This window comes from Neophocaena asiaeorientalis, unplaced genomic scaffold (genome assembly GCF_003031525.2).
Source record: "Neophocaena asiaeorientalis asiaeorientalis breed wild unplaced genomic scaffold, Neophocaena_asiaeorientalis_V1.1 scaffold254, whole genome shotgun sequence".
NCBI lineage: Eukaryota > Metazoa > Chordata > Mammalia > Artiodactyla > Phocoenidae > Neophocaena > Neophocaena asiaeorientalis.
Genome location: NW_020174705.1, coordinates 548759 through 570275, shown reverse-complemented (window position 1 = coordinate 570275; position 21517 = coordinate 548759). Strand labels below are relative to the sequence as shown.

The following is a 21517-nucleotide window of genomic DNA, read 5'->3' as shown; positions in this document are numbered from 1 at the left end:
TCGCCCCTGCACAGGCCACAGCTTAGGTGCTCTTCCAGGGCAGGCCCCGCCTGGGACAGCCCCCATCTCCGCTCCCTGCTAATGCCCTGCCCTTTAGGACCTGTGGCAGCCCCTCCCACGGCGGCTCCTGCTCCCAGTCCCGCAGTCTGATGAGTGATCCAGACCGGCTGGCCCTGGGAGCTCCAGCAGCCTCCTCACTCAGCACAGGGAGAAGTCACCCCGGTGAACCAGGTGATGGGGGACCTCTCCACAGTACAGGGTTCCCACACACCTCCCGCAGCAGCTCTGGGCAGCAAGGGCCACAGGAGCTCATGGGGCCCTGGCACCCTCTGAAGGCTGAGGCCCCTCCACTCGGGGGCATCCTTGTTTGGGCTCCTGGTTGGAAGGCTGATGTTCAAACGAAAAACTTCCTTGGAAAGAACCCTGCACGTGGTGTCTGACAGCACCGCACATGTGAGGAGAGCGGCCCCTCTGGAGAACAGCCCCGGCAGCACCGCTGGTCTTACCTGTGCGCCCCTGGAGTAGGACCTGAAGATGGTGCAGAACCTGCCCTGGCCCGATGTGTCCCTGAAACAAAGGCGGTTGGGGATGCGGCCCGTGGGACCCCAGCATGCACAGCATGACCCCCTCCTACTCTGCTGCACATGCTGGCCAACCTCCATGGGCCTGGGCACCCCAGAAGACTGCCCTGTGGGGCTGGAGAACCCCAAACCTGGAGGAATTTACACCTCAACTTTGAGGTTCTGGAAATGCCCTTAATGTGGAGCCCAGTAAAGGGCAAGGCGAGAGGGGCTGTGGCCCCTGTGGAAGTGAGTCTTTGTGGGCAAAGGGAGCTGGGCTCTGCCCGAACAAGCAGCCCTGGGCCTTCTGGTTTCTGCATCACGTTCCAGCCCATGTTTATACAGGGGCGGTATCAATAGCTAGCCTACTGACACGTAAACAGGGCGCCTTCCAGTCTCCTTAAGGATTCCTGAGTCACTTTGCTTGGCTTCCTGGCCCGCACAACTGAAATGTGGCAGCCAGGCACCCTGGCCGCACAGCCCGACTCACCAGAGTTCCAGCTTGACCCGCCGGCCGTCCAGCAGAATGGTGGTAGTCTTGTAGTCGATCCCTGCAAGGAAGCAGAGGGTGGCTGAAGGACGCACCTGGCCAGCGCCCAGTCCCTGAAGCCAAGCAGAAGTGTGGCTCCAGCCCAGGGAGCCCAGTGACCCCAGCTGGCCACCCTCCTGTCACCCCAGAGACCCAAGCCGGGTACCAATGGCACCGGCCAAAGGGAGGGCAGCTGGTCTCAGCATCGGCCCACGTCGTGTGCTTCTCAAAGCTAATGGGTTTTCTGAGTTCTTGGGTTCATCGCAGCTCCCAGGTACTGACAACGGGAGCGTGCTTGGAGCATGATTTAGTGGTACAGTAACGTCTAAAATGCCATTTCTCTGGAGAGGTATCTGGAGAACCTCTGCTTGCCATGTCTTTAGTTTTTATTCTTTATACTTTTTTTTTTTTTTTTTTTTGCGGTACGCGGGCCTCTCATTGTTGTGGTCTTTCCCGTTGCGGAGCACAGGCTCCGGACGCGCAGGCTCAGCAGCCATGGCTCACGGGCCCAGCCGCTCCGCGGCATGTGGGATCTTCCCAGACCGGGGCACGAACCCATGTCCCCTGCATCGACAGGCGGACTCTCAACCACTGCACCACCAGGGAAGCCCTATACTTTTAAAAATTGAAGTATAATTGAATTATGTTTCAGGTGTACCGCAAAGTGATTCAGCTATATATATCTATCTATCCTTTTTCAGATTCTTTTCCATTATAGATTTATATAAGATATCGAATATAGTTTCCTATGTTACACAGTAGATCCTTGTTTATTATTTTTTCATACTTTTAAGCGAAAAAAGTCAGTCCAAGAAAGGTGGGTAGGAGCAGGGCCAGTGCTGGATGCATTACTTTAGATGTAAGATCTTCAACTGGCTTATAGGCCATCAGGAAACTTCCTAAAAGCTGTCTTTCCTCCTCCTCCCTTAAACCTTAAAGATGTCATCAGCTTCTTGGCTGTTTACAACACTTGCTCTAAGAAGGCTTGGAAATGGGCATTTTTAATGGAGACACTGCTCTCACACATTGTGTGTGCATGTGCAAAGCCAACCTCAGAGAGCTGCACGTGAAGCCTCTACCCCCAACGTCCTTCCATCTGGCTAACTTCTAACCATGTGTCAAAACCTGGCTCCCACCCATCAAAAGACACTCAACGGAATGAAAACACAATCCACGAAATGGGAGAGAATATTTGCAAATCACATATCTGATGAGGAACTGATATTCAGAAAATATGAAGAAATCCTACCACTCAACAACAACAAAAAACCAATTAGAAAATGGGCAAAAGACTTTCTCCAAAGAAGATATGCAAATAGCTAATAAACACATGAAAGGATACTCAACATCACTAATCAGTAGGGAAATGCAAATCAAAACCACATGAGAAGGACTCCCCTGGTGGCACAGTGGTTAAGAATCCGCCTGCCAATACAGGGGACACGGGTTCGAGCCCTGGAAGATCCCTCATGCTGCAGAGCAACTAAGCCCGTGTGACACAACTACTGAGCCTGCACTCTAGAGCCCGCAAGCCACAACAACTGAGCCCGTGTGTTGCAAGTACCGAAGCCCACGCACCTAGAGCCCAAGCTCCGAAACAAGAGAAGCCACCGCAATGAGAAGCCCTGCACCACAACGAAGAGTAGCCCCCGCTTGCCTCAACTGGAGAGAGCCTGTGTGCAGCAATGAAGAACCAACGATGAAGACCTGATGCAGCCAAAAAAATAATTAAAATAAAGAAAAAACCACATGAGATACCACGTCACACCCACTAGATGGTTATTATCAAAAACCCAGAAAGTAAGCAGCATTGGTGAGGATGTGGAGAAATTGGAACCTTTGTGCACTGCTGGTGGGAATGGAAAATGGTGCAGACACCGTGGAAAACAGTATAGCATTTCCTCAGAGAATTAAACACAGAATTACCACGTAATGCAGAAATTCCACTTCAGGTTTATACCGCAAAGAAGTGAAAGCAGGAAATCGAACATGTATATATTTGCACATCCACGTTCACTGCAGTATTATTCACAATAGTCAAAAGGTGGGCGCAACCCAAGCGTCCAAAGATGGATGAAGTCCATCTGTACAACAAAATATTATTCCACCTTAAAAAGGAAGGAAAGGGGGCTTCCCTGGTGGTGCATTGGTTGAGAGTCCGCCTGCCGATGCAGGGGACACGGGTTTGTGACCGGGTCTGGGAAGATCCCACATGCCGCGGAGCGTCTAGGCCCATGAGCCATGGCCGCTGAGCCTGCGAGTCCGGAGCCTGTGCTCCGCAATGGGAGAGGCACAACAGTGAGAGGCCCATGTACCGCAAAAAAAAAAAAAAAAAAAAAAAAAGGAAGAAAAGGGACTTCCCTGGTGGCACAGTGGTTAAGCATCTGCTTGCCAATGCAGGGGGAACATGGGTTTGATCCCTGGTCTGGGAAGATCCCACATGCCGCAGAGCAACTAAGTCTGTGTGCCACAACTACTGAGCCTGTGCACCACAACTACTGAGCCCACGCTCTAGAGCCTGCGCACCACAACTACTGAAGCCCACGCACCCTAGAACCCACACGCTGCACCTACTGAAGCCCGTGCACTCTAGGGCCCGCATGCTGCAACTACCGAGCCCGAGTGCTGCAACTACTGAAGCCCACGCTCCTAGAGCCTGTGCTCTGCAACAAGAGAAGCCACTGCAATGAGAAGCCCACACGCTGCAATGAGAAGCCCATGCGCCACAACAAAGAGTGGACCCCACTTGATGCAACTAGAGGAAGCCCGTGCACAGCAACGAAGACCCAATGCAGCCAAAAATAAAAATAATTTTTAAAAATAATAAAAAAATAAAAAGGAGGGAAAGTCTGACACATGCTACAACATGGATGAACCTTAAAGACATTATGCTTGGTAAAATAAGCCCTACACAAAAGGGCAAATCCTGTATGATCCCTTCTACGAGGGCCCTAGAGCATCAGATTCAGAGACAGAAGTAGATAGAGGTCGCCAGGGGCTGGAGGAGGGGGTGGGGAGTTAGTGCTTAGTGGGGACAGTTTCAGTTGGGAAGATAAGAAAGTTCTGGAGCTGATGGGGGTGCCACTGAACTATACACCCAAAAATATTTAAAATGGTAAATTTTATGTTGTGTATATTTTGCCACATTTTTTTTTTTTTAAGTGAAAGAAGATTCTCCTGCACATATTCTCAAGCTAAAGAAACACTCTTCAGGGAGGAATAGAACTCAGGCCCGTCTCCACTGTCCTTCCTCTGCATCCACCCCTCCCCCCAATTATCTGCTGATAACCCACTTCTTTGGGTGGAAACTCTTGGAATTCTCTGTCAAACAGGAAGCTCAGATTTGGCCCAGGACACCCTCCTTTCAGTCCTGGCTCTACAGCTGCTGTGAGAGCTGGGCCCCACGAGGACAGTGTTGGAAACCACAACCTCCAGGAAGGCTGTGGATGGGGATGCCCATCCTCTACGCAATGTCACCTCCATGTGCTGGACCAGCCCAACAGGTTCTGGCCATGGGGACTGGACATCCTCTGCCAAGGGCAGCCCCCATGAAAGGACCCCGATCGAGGTGGCACCATGGCCCAAAGGCCCAGCCTGGAGCTGCAGGAAGGAGCGGGCGCCCAGGAAGGGCCCAGGAGGAAGCAGGGCACAGGGAGCGGGGCTGCTGCCCTTGCCCGCCTCTGGGGAGGAGGCCAGCCTCTGCACACCGTGAGGCTTGCACAGCTGGGCACCTTGCCCACCCACCGCCTGCGCCCAACCGACCCCTTACTCACGACTTCAACTTCAGAAAGGATGACCAGTCCCCACCCTCCAGGGGCTCTGCTCAAAGCTCTGCCAAATGCCCAAGAGAGACCTGTGGGGACAGGCACTCAGAGCCAGGAGCAGGCACCATGAGGGATCAGCTCTGCTCTCCTCCCAGCACGCCCCCCCGCACCTCCCACAGTCCACCAGCTGGGTCAGAGGGCTCCCGGAGAACAGGGTTCCCAGGGAATGGGCCACTAAACCAGTGAGACTCCCGCCCAGGAGCCCTCCCTACAGCACGGCACTGGCACCCCCAGAAAGGCTGAGCAGCCTTGTGAGGGGACTGAGGGCAGTGGACGGCAGGTCCCCACAGCAGACGGCAGTGTCCAGCTGAGAATGGCCGGGGAGCTGGCCGTGCAGAAAACACGGACAGCCCTCAGGCTGACATGCTCCCTCAGAGGTAAAAAAAATCTCAAGTAGGGGGCTTCCCTGGTGGCACAGTGGTTGAGAGTCCACCTGCTGATGCAGGGGACACAGGTTCGTGCCCCAGTCCGGGAAGATCCCACATGCCGCGGAGCAGCTAGGCCCATGAGCCATGGCCGCTGAGCCTGCGCGTCCGGAGCCTGTGCTCTGCAGCGGGAGAGGCCACAACAGTGAGAGGCCTGCGTACCCGCAAAAAAAAAAAAAAAAACAACAACTCAAGTAGGGGACTTCCCTGATGGTCCAGTGGTTAGGACCCTGTACTTCCGCTTCAGGGGGCGAGGGTTTGATCCCTGGTGGGGGAACTGATGAGATCCCACATGCTGTGCGGTGCAGCCAAAAAATAAAAAAAAATAAAACAAAAAAACTCACGTATATTTTTCACGCTTGCTCTGCCTCTCACCTGCCCACCTCCCAAATCTGGATAAAAATGTACGGTGTGCTTTATAAATTCATAGAAAATACTGACAAAGCAAGTCCAAAGGGAGGCCTGCCCGAAGAGGCAGCACCTCCTGTGGGCAAGGATGGTGCCAGCCAGACTCCACGGCTGAACCAGCTCTGACAGCTCTTAGGTCTCAGTATCTGCTGTTGCAGAACTTCCATCACCTGTCCCTCACCTCACCCCACCCGTGCTTGAGAACGTGAGGAACAGAGGTTTCACGGAAAGCATCTAACACCTTGTACAGCACAGGCATGACTGCTGAGAACACAAACCAGCTCTCAGGAGCTGGGGCAGCTGCCCGGTGCGCAAGGGGGCGGAGGCACCTCACACACGAGGAGGGGTTCCCAGGTGACCAGGCCTCAGGCTCTAGGACTGTAGACACTCCCTTGATGGACACAGGGCTCGGAGGCCACCAGGGGCCAGAGTAGACCTCCTGTGTCCCCACTGGGGGCTGCGCAGCCACTTGGCCCCTGGCTCGGGGGTCCCTGCTGGCTCCTCACAGCCCAGGCTTCAGCTCTCTGCCCCTCCCAGACTGTCAGCCCCTGTCACCTGAGGTGTTCACGAGTTGTTAAGAAGGTCTTCCTACTGTTTCATGGGGTTTCTGAAAGGAGTGCAATTCACTTGACACAAGAGGCTTTTTAAACTTCTACTGTCCACCAGGCACCCAGCTGTCTCGGGCAGCACCCGGCCAGGGCCTGCAGCCTGAGCATTCAGATTCCCACCGACGCGTCCCTACCGGCTGGGTATTCACGGCGCAGCACCGGTGGCTCTCACTCTGTGCCGAGACCCTGACCCGCACCGCACAACGTGTGGGCCCCACCCTCACACCACGTTTTGCAGGGATGCTTCCACCTTGTGAATCACAGGAGACTGTGTCTTGTTTGTTCAGAATTTTAACGAGAATTGTTCACCATTTTGGAAAAAAAAATCACATCACCCACAGTAATACCTATATCAGGTACATTTTCCTCGTCACTTTCTCAGCATCTAGTACAACTGTCCCCAAGCACTGACTTGCTTAACCACAAACGATCTTATGACATCCCACTGCACCCCTTTCTTCCTCCTTTACATTACCGAAGTATGTATACGTATGTGTGTGTTTTAGTTCCTAGTGTGGGTAGAACAGATGATCTACTAACTTCACTCCTTTTCAGGACAGTAAAGGGGATGCTGCAGAGCACTGGTCCTGCTGGCCTCCTACCCCATTTCTGCATCGCTGGCCTTGCACCCAGCAGGGAGGAGCTAAGCACCAAGCAGCTCACCAGCTCTGGGAAAACGTGACAGGCTGGAGAGGCAGGAGCACTGTAACTGCCTGGCTGCTGATGCTGCCGCCTGTGCAAGAGGTGCTTCAGAGCACAGACTCAAGAGACGGGGGAGGCAGAAGGAAGAAGGCTACCAAAAAGGTCACTCAAGTTTCATCTTTTTTTAAAAAGATTTTTAACAAATATTTTCTTTCTTTTATTTATTTATTTAGTTTGTTTGGCTGTGTTGGGTCTTCGTTGCTGTGTGCAGGCTTTCTCTAGTTGCGGAGAACGGGGGCTACTCTTCATTGTGGTGTGCAGGCTTTTCATTGCAGTGGTTTCTCTTGCTGCGGAGCACGGGCTCTAGGCGTGCGGGCTTCAGGAGTTGTGGCACGTGGGCTCAGCAGTTGTGACTCATGGGCTCTAGAGCGCAGGTTCAGTAGTTGCGGCGCATGGGCTTAGTTGCTCCGCAGCATGTGGGATCTTCCCGGACCAGGGCTCGAACCCTGCATTGGCAGGTGGATTCTTAACCACTGAGTCACCAGGGAATTCCTCAAGTCTCATCTTGACAGCTGCTCACATCCTAGTGATTTGGGGAGTCTACCGGGCACCCCCACAGGCCCCCTGAGACAGGGACACACAGGAGGAAGGCTGAGCGCTGGGTGGCACTGACCAGCAGGACACACCCCTGTCTTTGCAGCCTCCCACATTCGGGCATGGGGTGTTTCCATCTGAGTGGGGCATCCACAGCCACGGCTCCAGCCTGTCAAGGACAACCTGACCTGGTGCAGAAGCCACGTTCCTTGGGCTCCTTTTCTCCCGCATGGCTGGTCCTCCCTCAGGAGTCACACTTTCCACATCTGTTGGCATCAACTCAGAACAAAAGACCCCTAGAAAATTCATCTTCACTCCACCCCTAGGAAATTACAAGGTAATCAGGGCAAAGGGAACAAACCAAGTTAGTTCGCAGCTTCAGCTTGTGTGTACAAACCAAGACTGCAGATGTTTCAAAGCCTAGTTGTCCATCACTCCTAGGGAGCAGGAGCCAGTGAGAATGAAGACCACTAGGCACAGCCTGAGTGACCCTGGGTGGAGGCATTTCCCACATACCTGTCCAGGCTCAACTCAGACCCACCTGCAGGGAATGGCAAGGAGGGACATCCCACCACACAGCACATCCCCCAACCTCTCTTCTGTCTTTATGTCTGTTCAGTCAACACTAAGTGCCTAACCATCCAGCTACTTTCCAACAACATGAAAAGCCACAGGACAACTTGTTAAAAATTCATAACAAAGAACAAAAACTGAGTGATAAAAGACTGAGTTAGGAATGAAAGAGAAAATGTTAATCAATGCCTTCCTCTGCAGTATTAAATCCAGCACCTGAAACTGGCACGCAGCTCCCGGGCAGCGTGGCCCCAAGCACACGCCCTTGCAGGCAGCAGGGGAGCCCGCGGTTTCACGGGGGCGCTGCAGACGCAGCTCAGTCCCCACGCTGGAGGAGTTGGTCTTCCAGTAGAGCTCCCAGACCTCGCCTCCTGGACCCAGTCAGGCTCCCCATGCATTTCCAACACGAAGCCAACGCACAGCGTCAGGGCGCTGCTCCCAAACTCAAGACAGGCAGCCGCTGTTCTTAGTGTTACTCCTTAGGGAGGGAAAATAAGGTCTCGCCAAGTTCCCAGAGACAGACAAAAACAAAAAAATGTCTAGGTCCTCTTGGAACGAGAAAAAACTTCCAGTGACGCAGGCAGACACACAGGAGTGTCTGGGACCCACACACTGCCGTGCAGGCAGCCCTAGGCTAAGCGGTCCTCCTGGACATGCCTGACCATCCTTTATGCATCCCCCCAAGGGGGAGGCCACAGCACAGGCCTCTGTCAAGGCCACACACCTCGCACCACGGTGTGCGTGGAGACAGAGGAGGGTCTCAGAACAGTGTGTGGGCACTAGCAGGTGGGCACAGGTCCCACCTCCCGGCACTCCCACCCCAAACATGCCTCTCCCGAGGGTAGTGGGATCTGAGACTGGCTTCTGACCCTTGGAATAGGGCTGAGTGACGACATCCCCTCCGTGATCACATTGCACGGGACTGCCCTGCTGCTCCGTGAAGCAAGCCGTGCCGGGGAGAGGCCCATGGCCAGGAAGGAGGGTGGCCAGCTGCTGCCAACAACCACATAAGCTCAGAAGGGATTCCGCCCCAGCCCACACCTGAGCACAGCCTGTGAGAGACAGAGGCCCTGTGAGGCCCGGCCAAGCCATGCCCAGATTCCTGACCCACAGGAACTGGGCGCTAATAAGTAGGTGCTGTTTTAGGCCACTCAGTTTGTGGTATTTCTTGGTTGGGTTGAATTCCACAGACTGGGACTTCCAAACAGCAGACATTTATCTCCCACTGTCTGGAGACTGGGAGTCCAAGACCACAGTGGCTGCAGATTCTGTGCCTGGTGGGGCGGCTTCCCGCTGTGTCCTCAGGGGCAGAGGGGGTGAGGGAACTCTCCAGGGTCTCTTTTACAAGGACAATAACGCGCCCTCCTGACCTGATCACCTCCTGAAGGCCCCACCTCCTAAGACCACCACTTGAAAGTCAGGTGTAAGTGTGTGAATTTGGGGGGACACATGTTCAGTCCACAGCAGTTAACTAATCCTGGCAGCATCTCGCAGAAATGCAAATGTGCACTCCTCCGACCAGCCTGTAAAACCCTACCAACACAAAATAACAAAAAGAACCTTTCATCAGGCTGTGGTGGGAGAGTCCTAGTCCCTGGAACCTGGGGACATGCTTCCCACAGGGCAGAGGGGCTTTGCAGATGTGATGGGTTATGGGTCTCAAGAAGGGAGAGGACCCTTGGTTACCCGGGTGGGCCCAATGTCATCTGGAGCCCTCAGAGTGGGGACCCTTTGCCGGCGAGTCTGACAGATGAGACGCAAGGAGGGCTGACCTGGCTTTGAAGGTGGAGGAGGGGAACATGGTGAAGAGTGCAGGTGACCCTGAGAAGCTGGGACAGCCCTCTGTTCACAGCCAGCAAAGGAACAGGGACCGTGGTCCTACACTGTGACCGATCACTACACCTACAGAACAGTAAGATGACGAGGTACAGCAGCAACAGAGAGGGAACGTCCCAGGGTACCAGTAACCGACGGTATTCACCTCAGCATCGTTTTCTATTATAAACAGACTCAATACAGGCTAAAAATCCACCCATTGGGAGGATTTAACAGGAGGTGATCCACAGGATGGAATGCTGTATGGCCCTCAGCATGGCGAGGACGGAAGCAGGATATAGAGCGAACACAACTCTCATACCCTCCTGATGGGATAGAAACTGCTTAACTGCTCTGGACCACTGGGTGGTATCTACTAAGGCTGCACCTGCAGCCCAGCAATCCCACCCTTCACTGCTTCCCATACAGAAACACAGACACTCACTCACCAAAAACACGTGTGAGAATTTTCACAGCAGCACTACTCAGAGTGACCCAAACACGGAAAGTCTCCCAAAGCCCATGTGCAGAGTAGATGAATACACTGCCGTCCTCACGCGTGGAACGCTGCACACAAAGGAGGCATGAACCACAACTACACACAGCGACGTGGCCGAAACCCACACGACACGGGGAAAGAAAGAAGCCACACACAACGATACACCGTGTGGTTCCGCTCATAGGAAAACACCAGAAATGCAAACCAGTCTGTGATGTAAAGGTCAGCGGTGGCCAGGTCTGGGGTAGGGGGTGTAGTCTGCAAAGAGTGGAGGGAGGTGATGGCTTCTCAGGTGAGTGCACCTGTCAGCACAGCCACTGAACTGCAGGCCTTACATAGATACAGGTTCTGGGTTACATAAATTACACCTCAATAAAGCTGATTAAAAGGGAAAGAGGCTGACAACAGCCGAGGCTGGCCAAGATGTAGAGCCACAGAACTCTACGTGTTGCCGGTAGGGACTCAAAATGAAAGGTCACTTCAGGACCCAGTCTGACCACTCCCTGTACGGGAAGCAGACACACACATGGCCAGCAACCCCATTCCCAGAGACACGTACACATGAGGATTTGTGCATTTGAATGTCTCATGTCACTGAACCAGACACTTACAAAAGGGCCAACATGATAAATGTGTATTTCACCACACAAAAAATATTTTTTTTAATTTTAAAGGATTTGTACAAGAATGTTCATAGCAGCATCATTCACAGTAGCCAAAATCAGGAAACCCAAACCGTACTGATAGGTAAATGGACAAACAAACCGGGTGCCTGTGTGCACAGGAGTGCCACCAGGGATAGGACGGCACTCGCTGCAGTATGCGAATGTGAATGGACTTGCTGAGCTGAAGGAGCAGATGAGAAAGGCTGTGCTGTATGGTTCCACTTACAGGAAGTGCTGGCAAAAGGAACATAGAGGCACAAGAAGCAGGCCAGTGGGGACCCGAAAGGGCACGAGAGAATCACATTTAATGTGCTGACCACGCGGACGTTCTACGGACAAGGACGATCTGCTGGCTCCAGCACCTGCCCTTCTCCAGACGGGTCGGCACGACGGGTGCATGTGCCAGCCTGCCGCCAGGGCTGCTCAGGAACAGAGAGGACACAGAGGCACCTCATACAATTCAAGACGTCCTTGTATGCTGGCACATGGGATGGGGAGCAGCTTGAGGGCGGTTTGTGGGCTGGTTTCCTCAATGCCTTAAAAACCACACCAGACCAAACCAAAGCAAAAGCTTTCTGCCGTCCATAAAAAGCAAGCACACTTCGCACACAACACCTGGCGAAACACGGAACATTATAAAAACAAACAAACACAACTACTCATAACCCCAAAACTCAAAGGTTACCATTAACATTCTCCTAGATTTCACTCGACGATTCTGTTCTTCATCTTACATACATTTATACACTATGTAATTCGACATGCTTTTTTTCCCCACTTAACAAGATAACAGAGAGATTTCCCCATATCATTGAATATTCATTAAATATTGTTCCAAACCAGCATTTTTAAAGGCCCTATAATATCTCACTCTACAGATATACCATATGTCCCCTGCCAGACCCCTGGGCTGCTTCAAGTTTTTCTAGATCCCACATGCCGCGGAGCGGCTGGGCCCGTGAGCCATGGCCGCTGAGCCTGCACATCCAGAGCCTGTGCTCTGCAGCGGGAGAGGCCACAACAGTGAGAGGCCCGTGTACCGCAAAAAAAAAAAAAAAGCCTTGCTTTTCTCCACTTGTGTCCCCTTATGTTCCCTAGGATAGGCTCTTGATCACTTGGTGGAAAGGGAAGTGTCTCACAGCTTCGGACACAGGCTGCTGAGTCCCCCGGCAAGATGGCAAGCGCCATCAGACTTGCTCTATGAGGAGCTCCTGGGTGAATGTTCCATCCTGCTGGATTTTAAGGTTAAACATCTTCCATGTATTCTTCACCAGGACCTCCTCTCTGAAGGCTCTACGTGTTGCCAAGTGACTTGAAGTATGGAAGATACTCCCAGCAATGACAACACAATCAAGCTGTTCCTACCTGTTGAGGGGCCTCATCGCTGCCGACTGGGACCCAAGCCGTGTGCGCAAAACTGTGCGCATGTGTGTGCCTGCGCATGCGTGTGCCTGTGCATGTGTGAGCCAGTGAGCATGGGCCGCGCTGAAAGGGGCCTCTGCCGGCCATGCCGCACCGGAGCCCGTGCTCAGGGACACACCTCCTCCTGCCCCAACTACATCAGCAGGAAAATCAGACTCAGCTCCCAACACACTCCAGCAGTTTGAGGACCAACAACATCGGACCCAGGAAGAGAGAGAGGCCTAAACAAGGGAAAGCAGAGATCAATGCAAAACAACTGGCTAAAACTAGGGGACTGCTATAAGCCACACCAGCCCAGGGCTTAGGAGGCAATGGCCAACAGCAGCAGGTGGGCAAAGTGGCCAGGCAACGCTGCTGCCGAGTTGGAGCTCCCAAATCCTCCGTGGTGGCTTCTGGACCTAAACACAGACCCTCAGCACCCTGTTAGACATCTCCGTGTTCCAAGGCTGCACAAAGCATCTTATGTCCCTGTTATCAGCCCTCCCAGCAAGATGTCGCAACAGACCTCATCTGTAGGCACCCACCCTACCTCTGCCCAGGTGATGGACAACCACTGCCTGGGAAGGTGCAGGCCGGCGACAGCTCAGCTTACTCCCTCAAGAACCGCTTCAGTCCCAGCGCATCTGCCCAACCCCAGGGACCACAGTGCTGTGCTCCGATTCACAGAACACACCGGGTGGCCTCCCGGGCTCACAAATGTGTTTATCACCAGCCAAGACCTTTGCCCCGGGGTGACACTGACTCCCTCGCCCAGACCTGGCACCTGGCTGCCTGTAGAGAGCCGGTCCATGTCCAGGGCTCGGGCCTTCTCCACTCTGTTCTTCCTCTCTGGGGATGGGGGCTTCCTCTCTGTATGCTGGCCTCCTGACACCACACCCTCTGCACTCCTTGGCTAAACCTTGGTTAGACTCCTCCTCACTTTCCTTCCCTCCTCACGATTCTGGAAGCCTGTCTGCCAAGCAGCCCTCTTCCTGTGTGAACAGCTTCCCTCTTCTGCGTTCTAGCCAAAGGGCCGTGAAGAGCCGAGGCTGCCTGATCACGCCCCACCGCCTCCATCAGCATCAGTTTACCCCGTTACCTCTGTTCCCCTGTCCCTCCTCTACCTTCTGAAATACATTTGTCCACAGCCAACGAGGTCCTGGACATTCTGACCTCCGCAGAAGAAAATCGTGCAGCACTGTGGACACCGGAGTCTGTCCGTCACTATCAGACCCCAGTCATGACCGGAAAACCTAGGTTACCACCTTACCCTCAGAGTTCAAGTTCACTTTATTCACTTTTATTTCCCAGCTCATTCCCAAAGGACTTAAACGGCCCACCTTCCCACACTAAGGGTGACCCCGCACACCCGGTTTTGGCGCAGACGGCCCCATCTCGGTCTCTGATGCCTGCACTCAGTCCCAACGCCCTTCTCCCAAGTGCCCAGGGCAGTAAATCCAGGCCTACCCGCCATCTCTCTCTCCCTTCGCGCATTCCTTTTGCAGCTCACTCCAAGCAAGGGTGCCGGACACTGAGACCTTCCCCACTTTCTCCAAGTGCCTGATGGACGACGTCCTGACTGATGTGGCCCCAGGCCCCACGACACCCTGTAAGCGGCGTGTCCCCACACTAGATACTCCCCGCTCCCCGGCCTGGCTGCAACCCTGCCTCCTCCTCCTCCTCCCCCGCCCAGGCCCAGACCAGGTAAGTGGCCAGCTCTTCACGGACCAGCCACCATGCACCTTGCCAATTCCAATTCAAAGAGAACAGGAGCCAAAAGTGCCCCAGGACCCTTCCCACCTGCTTCCCCACCCCCTCTTAGGATTTCCTTCCTGAAACACACTTCTACCTGGTTCATCATCCAAGCCACAAACACTCTTGCTGATGGAAACAATGATATCATGTGTGCACGACACAACACAGCAGTGTTGCTAGGACCACGCAACCCCTCGAGGGAGACCAGCTCTGCCCTGCCCGCGCCTGCCACTGAAGCCTTCGCTGTCCTCTGCTCAAACTTACGGCATGTGCTGAAAGCTGGGGAAAGGCTTTCTAAAACTGAAAATATTCTAGCTACACACTTAACTATTACCTGAAAATCTAGCAAAAGCCATGCCTACCCAAATTACAAATCAACGTAACTAGCATAATCCAAAGCAGGTACCAAAATCCATCCCTCAAAGCCTGCCATCCTCTTGGGTAGGGTAGGTTGGTCTTTACACCACATGTAGCATGTGAGTACCTCCCACAAAGGGGCAGACTAGAGGAATCTCGCCAGGCGTGCAGATGGGTCTACGTGTGACCCTGTCTGGCTTCCAGAAACTTCTCTGGAAACTGGTGGTTTGCTGTCCGGGTTAGTGGCTGACCCTGGGCACTCTTGGGACTCTGCTCTGCTGGCACACCCAGGAGAGAGGCAGGCAGAGCAGGAGCACTGCAGTGAAGTTAGAACAAATGGGCCTTGGTGCCTGGTCCCAGGCCCCAGAGCAGAGGGAGGGGCCCCAGGACCTGGGACAGAGATGCCAGGAGGGCAAGAAAGTGCAGGGAGAAAAGAAAGAGCTCAGCTTGGGATGCACTGAGGACAGGAAGCGCTGGAGGGGAGGGTTGTGGTCATCAGAGAGAGGAGCCAGGCCCAGGCCCAGGGTGGAGGCGAGGGTAAGGGCCCAAGAGTGAGTGGTGAGAAGGGGTCACCCCCGCAACCACAGTGCCGGGCTCCTGGCAGCCAGACTTTAACTGGGGGAGCTCAGCGCCCAGCTGCCCAGCGCTGCCTGAGCCTCGGTTCTTCACCCATAAAATGGGAGGATACTGGTGTCTCATCCAGGGTGGTGGGGAGGAAAGGATGAGGAGTGCCTGGCACACATCACATTTGGGCCCACACCTCACCTCAGAACCTCGCACCTCCCAGAGGAAAGGCAAACCCAAAAAAACCACCCAGAAAAATGGGTGAGATCCAGACACCGGCACCCAGGCAAGCACAGAGAAAGAGAAGGGACTGGGAGGGGTTGCGTGGTGACCATCAGCACAGGGGTGCCACACCAAGCTGCTCCCTGCACCTCCTGTGTGCAGCTCTCAAGCTCGCACTGGGGACAAAGCAGTGGAGAAAACACCAGGCGTGCACAGTCCAGCACGAGAGCGTCTGAAGATGCAGTTTCCCTTAGATCTTCACTGAGGACAGAAACCAACTTCCAGCCAGAGAAACACCTGGAACTGTCCAGGGACATGGTGACGCACTGGCACGCTGGGGCGCAGGCACACAGCATCGCTGGGTCCCAGAAACAGAAACAGCCAGCAGGCCCCACAGGTTCAGGGAAGACCTCCACACTGGCCATGCTTTGTGCACACCCGTCACAGTCACGTTGATCCTCTGGCCATCAGACCTCCTTCCTTCCTTCCTTCCCCCACGCCCTGGGCTCAAAGGAGGCGAGCTCCCACCAACACTGACCCCGAGGAGTGGACAGTGAGGATGGAGTTATGCCCACTCTCTAGCCTTCCAGGACGTGGGCACATCAACCACGATGTGTTTTCCTGTAGGCCCCCAACCCTCCATGTGAAGACTCTTGGGAACCAGGGTACGGAGAATGGAATTGCCTTAACCGAGGCTGTTCACCGCCCTCGGTAGAGTGGGAAGGGCCCAAGCATGGCAGCAGAACACTTCCCGAGCTCCAGCGCGCACCCGGAATGCTGCCTCTGTGCCAACACTAGCCTGGCGCCCCAAGGGCCCACCAGCATGGAGCAGAGTCTGGCGCTGCCCTGGGGAGAAGCTGCTTCCAGAGCCTGGCCCTCCCTCCAGCCAGCTTCCACCATGCAGACTCCTGCTGCCCATGCTCTGAGCCTAACTAGCCAGCGGCCGGCCCTCAGGAGCCTTGACAACGCCGCCGCCGCCACCGCTGCCAAGTCCTGAAGCGGGCACAGACCCCTCCCCTCAGACCACTACTGGGTATTAAGAGAAAGGAAATCAGAGCTCCCGAGGGGAGCGAGCTGATGCCCTGACCGAAAGGACTGTCTAAGAGGGGGCTCTCCTCACCGGTCTGGCAGACGGCCGTCCCGCTGGCCCAGGTCATTGTGAGTCCCTCCGTCTCCACCACCTCAGGCAGGCCTCAGCCCTGCTTCGGTCAACGTGTCACAGGAAGTGCGGCAACACATCACTCCCTGACAGCGGTGACAGGAGGCGGGTCCCCCTCTCCACCTGTGGCTGTGTGTCCCCAAGCACTCGCTGCACCCGGCTAGAGGACCCTCGGAAGCAGTGATCACGTCCTGGGAAACCGCTGCCGCCCTGATGGAGCCTAGGCCCTCATGCTCTGCCGGACACACACTGCCAGCTTCCTGGGCGCGGGGCTCCGGGAAGCAACAGCACCTCTGGGGAGGCAACTCAAGCGCCCACCATCTGCATCTGGAGGAACACCTGGCAGTGGTGGCGAAGGGGCTGGCTCAGCCCCGGAGACCTCCTGCTTTCCCTCCCGCCCCTAAAACGAACCCAGGGCCCTGCTTTCCTGTCCTTCGCTGGGGCTGGGAGCATGTGCTCGGGGAGGCGGCACAGCCCCCAGCAGGAAGGGTGCTCGGCCAGCCCAGGTAACCCCACGACCCTAACGAGTCCTAAAACGAAAGGGTGGGAAAGCAGCGCCCACACTCTCGGCCGCTACAGGCAAGCAGTTTAGCAAACAGTCGCCGCTCGCGGTGGTCAGGCGGGACCGACAACAGCCCAAGACACAAAGCCACAAAGGGTGTGCAGAATGAGGACGCCAAGAAGCAGAATTCGTCAGGAAAGACAGCCCAGCCAGGAGCACGAAGGTCCTCGGGGAGGGAGGGCCCGTGAGCCTGGGAGGGGCCGCAGGGCAGGGGTACCGGCCACAGGGCCGCATTGGCCCCTTCAACTGCAGAAGCTGAGGAGAGCTCAGGCAGGTGCCAGTGACGGGTATTTGCTGTGTATTTTGGCCACACGTCCAGAAATCTGGAGAGAACATTTAATCCCGTCAGGAACGGTTATCTTCCTCCAGCACAAGGCATTGATGCTCTGAGCCCTGAGCCAACGGCTTGCCTTTGAGTACACCCAGGTATGCACACCTGGTGCGGACCCGCGACCAAAGAAAAGCCCTTCTTCCTCTGGAGGCCCGCGGCCAAATCTCCGCCCCCAAAGACGCTGCGGGCCCCAGAGGGCCTCGGCGAGCTCGGGTCGCTGCTCCCCCGGCCCCCGCCCGGCCCCGGCTCGAGACCAGGCGGACGGCAGGTCGCCGGGCGGCGCCAGGTGCGCGCAGCGGCCCGCCGGCCGGCCTTACCATTACTGTAGGCGTACGGGGACTCGGCCGCGCCGTCCTGCAGGCTCTCCAGGATCTCACCCTTGCCCACGTCGCTGTCGCCCACCAGCAGGAACTTGAGCAGGTAGTCGTAGCTCTTGACCGGGCTGCCCTGCGTCCCCATCGTCGCTCACGCGCGCGCGGGCCTCACCCGCATGCCCACTGCGCCGCGGAGCCCGGCGGCGGAGGCCTCCGACTGACCTGCGGGCGCCGACGCGGGTAATTCCCGCGGCCATTGGCCCGTGCGCACGTCCATCACAGATACCCCGCCCCCACCGCTTCCCACGCAGCTCAGAGAAGCCTCCGGTTGCCCCGTCCCATCGTCGCCCCGCCCCTCCTTCCAGCCGTCGCCATTGGCCCTTCGCCTCCCGCTTTCCCAGAAACAGTGGTCCGCCTGCACGTCCGTCACAGCACTACCGCCCCCGTCGCTTCCAGCAGAGCATGCCAGACTCACCAGCAACCCTGCCCACTGCCCCCGCACCTCCTCACGGCCCTCGCCCGCCCCCTCCCCTTCGCCATTGGCCACCGCTGCCGATCTTCCCAGAGCCACTGGACCGTCCGCACGTCGATCACAGCCCTTTAAGCCCGCCCTGCTCACCCCGAGCTTCCCGCTCCCTTCCGAGACGCTCACCAATCAGGAACTTGGAACTCCAAGTTGTTTGCATACGCCCCCTTCCTTCCGCAGACGGAGCAGGATGGTGGCTGTCCCCGAGTTGAGGTGACGCGGCTGGGTCCAGCAATACTGAACCCCCTAGAAAGCTGTGGCCGCTGCTCCCACAGAGACCCCGGAGAGAACAGCGGGGCCCACCCAGAACAGCGCTCTCGGAAGCCGCTGTCCCGCGGCGGGGGCGCGGCGAGGGCGTGGCAGGGCGTGGCGGGATGAAGGCGGCCAATCGGCGCTCGGAGTGGCCGAGGAGGCGGGACTTCCGTTCATGCATGGGGGTATAAACAAAATGTGGCCTATCCACACAATGGATTTTCATCCATAAAAAGGAATAAAGTGCTGATGCCTGCTACATTTCATTTATGTGAAACTTCCAGAATAGGCAAATCCCCAGAAAGTGGATTAGTGGTTGCCAGCGCCTGGGGGAGGGGGAAATGGTGAGTAACTGCTTAGTGGTACCCTGTTTCCCTTTGGGGTGATGAAAATGTTCTAAAATTGGTGATGGTTATACTAGTTGGTAAAGCTATTAAAAATCCTTGAATTGCACACTTGAAATGGGTGAATTTTATAATATGTAAAATATGCTTCAATGAAGCTGTTAAAAATAATAAATCAATCAAAAGGATACATTGTCCAAGCTGAGCCACTAGACTCAGCTGGACGAGGCACTGAGGGTGCGTGCTAGGGAGAGGCCACGTGTGGGTTGGGGCTCCCTAAAAAGCAGATTTGTGCAGAGAGAACAGGCACATCATCATAGTGACCAGGCCCCGAGGGCTGCACCAAGGACAGCTGGGCTGGCACATCTGTCCAGCAGGCGAGAAACAGGGCAGCAAGAACTCCTCCCAAGGGATCACTGAGCCTGGGCTGTGTCTCCAGCAGCAGGTGGTCTTCATAGAGAGCAGACCCCTGCATGGGCAGGGCACAACACCGAGTGACCACCCCCCACAAGCTGCAGATAACCCTCATTGGGCAGTGAGCCATGTGGACTCTGCTGTTTCACTTTGGTGGGGTGCCCGGGGAGGCTTCCTGAGGAGCTGGTCCCTCTGTTGGGTGGGCAGCAAGCACCTGGGCCTTTCTCACCTGCCTTCAGGGAGAGGCTTTCCTGGTATCCTCCTGGCCCTCAGGGACATTCAAGAGCAGAGGCTGGCCAGGGATGGGCAAGGCCACCTGCTCATTCGTAATCCACAGAGTGGCCAAACCCTGGATGATGGCTTACAGCAGACATGGCCCCCAGCGTGTACAGAAAGGGCACATGGGGCTTCCCTGGTGGCGCAGTGGTTGAGAATCTGCCTGCCAATGCAGGGGACACAGGTTCGAGTCCTCGTCTGGGAAGATCCCTCATGCCGCGGAGCAAGTAGCCCAGTGAGCCACAACTACTGAGCCTGGGCAATGAAGAGTGGCCCCCGCTTGCCGCAACTAGAGAAAGCCCTCGCACAGAAATGAAGACCCAACACAGCCAAAAATAAATAAATATATTTATTTAAAAAAAAAGAGAGAGAAAGGGCACATGCACCCACAGCACAGTGTTTACAGCAACGACAGCCAGTGGGCAGAGTCTTGTTAGCCTTCAGCTGGTGGGGGCGGGGAGCTGAGTCCCCACCACCTGCCACCCCCCAACCACGGCCAAGGCAGCCTCTCTGGCAGAGGTCACTACACCCAAGCTGGAGCCTGCCTCAGCCTAGCTTTGCCTACTCCCTGCTTTGAAGTCACTGAGGCCCCTCTCTGGGGCTGGAAGCCATGTGGGGCTGACATGTCCTCGGTTTCTGAGGCTGCCCAGAAGGGATGGGGGGTGAGAAACTATTATCATTCCACTTTGCAGAGAATTTAAACCAAAAGCACCCTTTGTACATCAGGACTTCCCCCGAAGGGGCTCCAGCAGCTGTAGGCCCCGCTGCCTGGTTCTCCATCACCAGGGACGAAGTGAGGCCGGCTGGGTCCTTCCCAGCACAGCTTGTGCAGCAGGCGTGACCATCCCTAGAACCTGTCCACGGAGTCTGATCCTGGGAGCAAGACTCAGCAACCTGTCAGGTGCTTCCTGTCCTGATTTACTGGTTTCCTGTGCTGCTCCGGTTCCCTCTGACCTACGACTTCCCAACCTCAGAGCAGAAAGGCACCGCAGGAACCCACAGGGTCTGGGGCAGTGGGGCCCAGTCAAGGGAGGGATGGCTGGAGGGGTGCCATTCCCTGCTGTCCAGGAGGCCCTGTGGGTGGAGGAGCTGGCCTCCAACGTAGCTGCATGCCCTTCTGCAAGGATGCTCTGGGACCCACTAAGTGCCAGGCCTGGCCCAGGGGACCTTGGAGGAACCTCAGGCCAAGGACAAAGCAGCCCAGAACAGCCCTCCGCTCACAGGTCCTGGGTCAGCCCTGCGAGGCGCCCAGGTGTTGGGTGGTCGAGGGTAACTCTGAGTCCCTCTGGAGGCCCAGAGGTGTCTGGTGAAGAGCCCTGACAGTCTCCCCTGCAGTTCCCACACCACTGGCTCCGAGCGAGGATGGGGGCCAGGCCTCCAGACTCAGCCTCTGTCCAGGAGGGAACAAACGAGTGGTCTGGGGTGTCTCCTTCCCCCCACTCCAGGATACCCAAAGCTGTCCACTCAGAAGGGCCTGGGGACCACCCATTGGGGCAAACAGACCTTGTCCCTGGTGCCCTAGGAGCTCTCACACAAGTGTCAGTTACTTGACCCCCAGTCTAGGCCTGCTGCCAGGAGAGGCCCCACTCAAGTCCTACAGGCAGAGGGCGTGGAAAGCTGTGTGCACCCGGCAAGAATCAATGGTGGACGCTGCCAGCTAGTGGGCCAGAGGGGGAGGAGGGACTGGTCGGTCACATGGTTGAAAATATCTCTGTACTAATCACTTGTTATGTAAAAGGGAGAGTAGCTTTGCAGAGAACCTGGTGGGTCAGGTTGACGTCACTGGTTTGGGCAGACACAGTGTTCCTCCCAAGGCAATGCCTGAGAAGGACACAGCGGCATTTACATGTTCCCACTAAGAGCACAGGAGCTGAATCTCAGAATCATCAGACGAACCC

General features: G+C 55.7%; 1 protein-coding gene across 4 annotated transcripts in view; it reads right to left on the bottom strand.

Annotated features, from left to right (window-relative positions):
* The window catches only part of RAB40C (RAB40C, member RAS oncogene family), a 29910-nt gene extending 11288 nt beyond the window's left edge, over window positions 1-18622 (bottom strand). The window contains exons 1-4 of one of the 4 annotated variants that reach the window (XM_024759414.1): window positions 18460-18590; window positions 17811-18029; window positions 1051-1111; window positions 507-567 (exon numbers count right to left, since the gene is read on the bottom strand). In XM_024759414.1, the coding sequence (XP_024615182.1) occupies window positions 507-567; window positions 1051-1111; window positions 17811-17952 (264 nt within the window). In that variant the 5' untranslated portion in view covers window positions 17953-18029; window positions 18460-18590. Of the gene's footprint in view, window positions 1-506; window positions 568-1050; window positions 1112-16561; window positions 17686-17810; window positions 18030-18282; window positions 18296-18459 lie in introns of those variants that run through there. The other 3 variants (XM_024759415.1, XM_024759417.1, XM_024759416.1) reach the window with 3 other exon arrangements.
* Window positions 18623-21517: the final 2895 nt, after the last annotated feature.